The sequence below is a fragment of the Apteryx mantelli genome, chromosome 20, assembly GCF_036417845.1.
Source record: "Apteryx mantelli isolate bAptMan1 chromosome 20, bAptMan1.hap1, whole genome shotgun sequence".
NCBI classification, from domain to species: Eukaryota; Metazoa; Chordata; class Aves; order Apterygiformes; family Apterygidae; genus Apteryx; species Apteryx mantelli.
Window position 1 is genome coordinate 5,433,053 of NC_089997.1, and position 3,644 is coordinate 5,436,696.

The 3,644-nt window shown below is 41.3% G+C and overlaps 1 protein-coding gene across 1 annotated transcript; it reads left to right on the forward strand.

Annotated features, from left to right (window-relative positions):
* The first annotated feature begins 874 nt into the window (after positions 1–874).
* Positions 875–2,380, forward strand: LOC136993765 (uncharacterized). Its single transcript, XM_067308711.1, has one exon. The coding sequence runs from the start codon at positions 875–877 to the stop codon at positions 2,378–2,380; it is 1,506 nt and encodes a 501-aa protein (XP_067164812.1).
* Positions 2,381–3,644: the final 1,264 nt, after the last annotated feature.

Here is a 3,644-nt window from a genome sequence, read left to right on the forward strand (position 1 = left end):
AGGTATGCACACACACTAACCTAAAGTGGCCTGAAGCCCTAAATTTAGTCCTATGGGATGTTCGAAATGCTCTGCAACAACCCATAGGACTAACACCAGCAGAAATTCTCTTTGGGAGTCATTTAGCCATACCAGGGACTTATATCCTGGCTAAGACCAGCCTGTTGGACAGAGATGAACAGCTAACCCAATAGGTTCTAGGTATGCAAAAAAAGTTTGAAAATCTTAAAAAATATGCTCAATGGTATCAGTGCACACCACCTGAAATACACGTGCACGATATACAACCTGGAGATGGAGTATTGGTAAAAGTATTCTCACGAAAAACTAAGTTGGAACCAAAGTGGGAAGAACCCTACACTGTATTGTTAAGTTCTTATTTTGCTGTTAAAGTTTTAGGAAAAGAGAATTGGATTCACCATTCACATGTGAAACGAATAGCGGACCAAGAAGCAAGTACGGCAGGTGTCACTACGGAGCAATGAAGACAACCACACATGCTCCCTGGATGTGCCTAATATTGTTTCTAACCACAGGTTCTGGATGGATAAGTATACAGTTAATAAGATGAGATAATTATGATACACAAAGGTATTCTGAAAACAATACCAAAGGAAACCAAATTTGGTGTAATTATTCAGGGCTAGGAGTGAGTGAATTCAGTTTAACCTTTTGTTGTATGTCAGCAAATTTACGCAAAACAGTATTGACAGAAACTAAAAGCAAATGCTGTAAAAAACAGTGTAAAACTGACCAAAAGTGCTGTATATCTGTATCCACCAAGAGAGAAATAGAAGCCCAGGTCTCCCGTGTTAGCTCGGATCAATCCAAACTGACCCCCCTGGATCAATCAAGAACTATTCCCTCGAGTAAAATGTCTCCCATAATAGTAAAGGCAGGACCATACGTAGTTAGAAATACAGGCCAACAACGAGTGTTATTTAACCCATCTTGGTCTCTTAAACGAGTAGAACTATTGATGCAAATTAACATCTCTACAGTCAAACTGGCCTGTTCACCATTTCTAAGTACCTCCTATGCAGGATGGTCAGCACGGTTGCATAGGCGAACCCTCACCTCTCCAAAACGAACGAGGAGGGATGTGACCAGTATCAGAGGGGCAGGATTAGGAGTTTTAAATAGTATAGATGCCGAAGTGCTCATGAATAAACTAAGTAGAGTGACAAGTGATTTGCACAAATTAGAACATCCATTGCACTCCTCTTTATTAGCATTAGGAACTAACCAGTGGCTCTTATCTAATGTATTACCTCAATGGGAAAGAATTAATGAAAGAGACCACCACTTAATTGTAAATGCGCTTGGTGTAGCCCAATATAATGTTTCTCTAGCTCTTAGTTGTATCCAAGCTCAGCTGTGGATGCAATCTGTGGTAGCGGCAATTATTAGAGAAGGTGAAGAGGGCACCTTACCCACTGAAATTCGAAAGGTAATTTGGGACAATGCAACTAAATTTGAAAAGGAATTGCACTCTTGGTGGTGTCTAGTCAATTTTACTTATGACCCCATCAACAATAAGGCTATAGCTTTTGTCTTAACAATACGCAATGCTTCGGTATACACCATATACCCAATCATTGTGCTGGGATTAAATCACAGTGGAGCTGTACTGAATCCAATAGAACATAGAGTGTGGGCCCAAAGCAGCAGAAGAAAATGGCGAACTGTTGATGTTAACACGTGTGTTGTACGGGAACAACAAGGATTTATTTGTGAGAGTAATACCATCAAAGCCCAAGACATTTGTCTTGACACTGAACAAAATGTTTGTCATTTTGAAATACATCCTGATGAAACCCCTGAAACTGTACTCCTATATATTGGAAAAGGATGTGTTTGTACGGGAACCCTCTGTGATCTTATATTCGTAGATAACATTACTGTAGACACAAGTAATCATTCAAATGTTTGTGTCTGTAATTTTACTAAAACTATGGGATGTGACTTTAATTATTCAGCTCCTGTTGTGTCTTATCAATTATTACAATCTAATTATACCTTAAGTCAAGATTTATTGCCTACCCCCATCGGAATGAATCTTACATTGGTGAAGAAACTACTACAACATGATGACCTGTGTCAACTGCTAAAATGCATCCGAAACAATGGACAAAAACCTCTAATCGCCATTCATCATGATACAGAAGAGATACAGCACATCTTGGAAAGAGTGAAGAAGGATGGAGAATATCACTGGTGGGAGACTCTTCTGGGATGGTCACCAACCACAACGGGCATCTATAATCACATGTTGCACCCAGTAGTAGTTGTGTTAAGTTTAACTGTGTTATGCCTATTGCTTAAAATCACATTGTACATAAAATTATGGAAAGTGAGAGTACGCCTCAAAAGGCTTTGAGAACTCTGCTTAACATGTTAGCAGGGATGCTTAATAAAAACAAAGGGAGGACTGTTAGAGAATATCGGACTGAAGCTGTCTAGAATTAATCGCTTAGTGTAACTTGCTGAGCATTAGTAGCTAAATTCGCTGAAGGCTGAGGCCGCAAGCTGTGAACATTCAGCTAGATATGTTGAACTTTTAGCTAGTTAAGTAAAAGAAGGCCCCAGAGCCGGTTCAGGTCAGAGAGATAAGGGCGGGGGGGGAGGGGGACTGCAGAGAGAAATAAGCGGTTTAGCATTAATGAGCACCAGCAGGGAGATGGACTTTAACGTAGGACACAAAAGAAAGAAACAAAGGAACCACAAGACTGATTGTGGAGGACAAGATAAGGCAGTAGAAGAGCCAGACAAGTATGCAAGAAAGAAGTAACCCCAAAGACTGTTTCTGAGGGACAAGATAAGGGAGTAAAAGAGCCATCGACACCTATGCAGAAGTGCAATAAGAAGTAAAGAACACACCTGGAAACTACAGGAAAGACCAACTGGGAGCTGGAAGACCCCAAACTCTAATATTATGATTGGTTCAGAACTATGGGGTGGATGCTAGACTGGAAGGGTATAATTACCCAGGGATTTCTTTGTTCGGGGTCCCTCTTCGGAGGCACCCAGCTCGAGCTGTAATTACTGCATGTGTGTCATTAAATTTTATTTTGCTCCGATCTGACTTTGAACTTCTGTATCAGCAGTAGCCTAGGGTCGGACCCTGTTATGGTGGCCGGCAAGCCTAATTGTCCATAAGAATAAGGCAGCAGTTGGCATTGTAATGTGACATATGTTTTTGCCCAAATCACGAAGCAGACCTACTAGTTAACTTCTCATATGACTGAAGAAATGATGTCTTCTTTTTGCACTGTTTAAAGCATCAGGAACACTTGGAGTAACCTTCCATCAACTAGACAGTTTTCTCAAACAGAACACCAAGCATCTGTCTGAAATTGGAAAATGCTTAGAAGAAAGAGAAGGAATGATGATCTATTATAAGAGTTAATGGATTTGTTTAGCAAAAGTGGAAAGCAGCCTTGCTGAACGTTGTGGGTATGATATCTCTAAAGGTTGGTCACCAAAAGCTACCACTGTATTGTGATCGATGTTACATCCTGTGCTCATCCTGTTAATGATCCCCACCTCTGCCCAAGCTGGGGCTCCATTCCCAGCCAGAGAGTGGGACGCTGACCTCCCCCCAGCTCCCTGGACTGCTCCCCCCATGCCCCTTCCCCCTCCTG

Excerpts from the sequence above, each read along its gene's own strand:
- LOC136993765 (XM_067308711.1), top strand. The coding sequence starts at position 875 with ATGTCTCCCATAATAGTAAAGGCAGGACCATACGTAGTTAGAAATACA.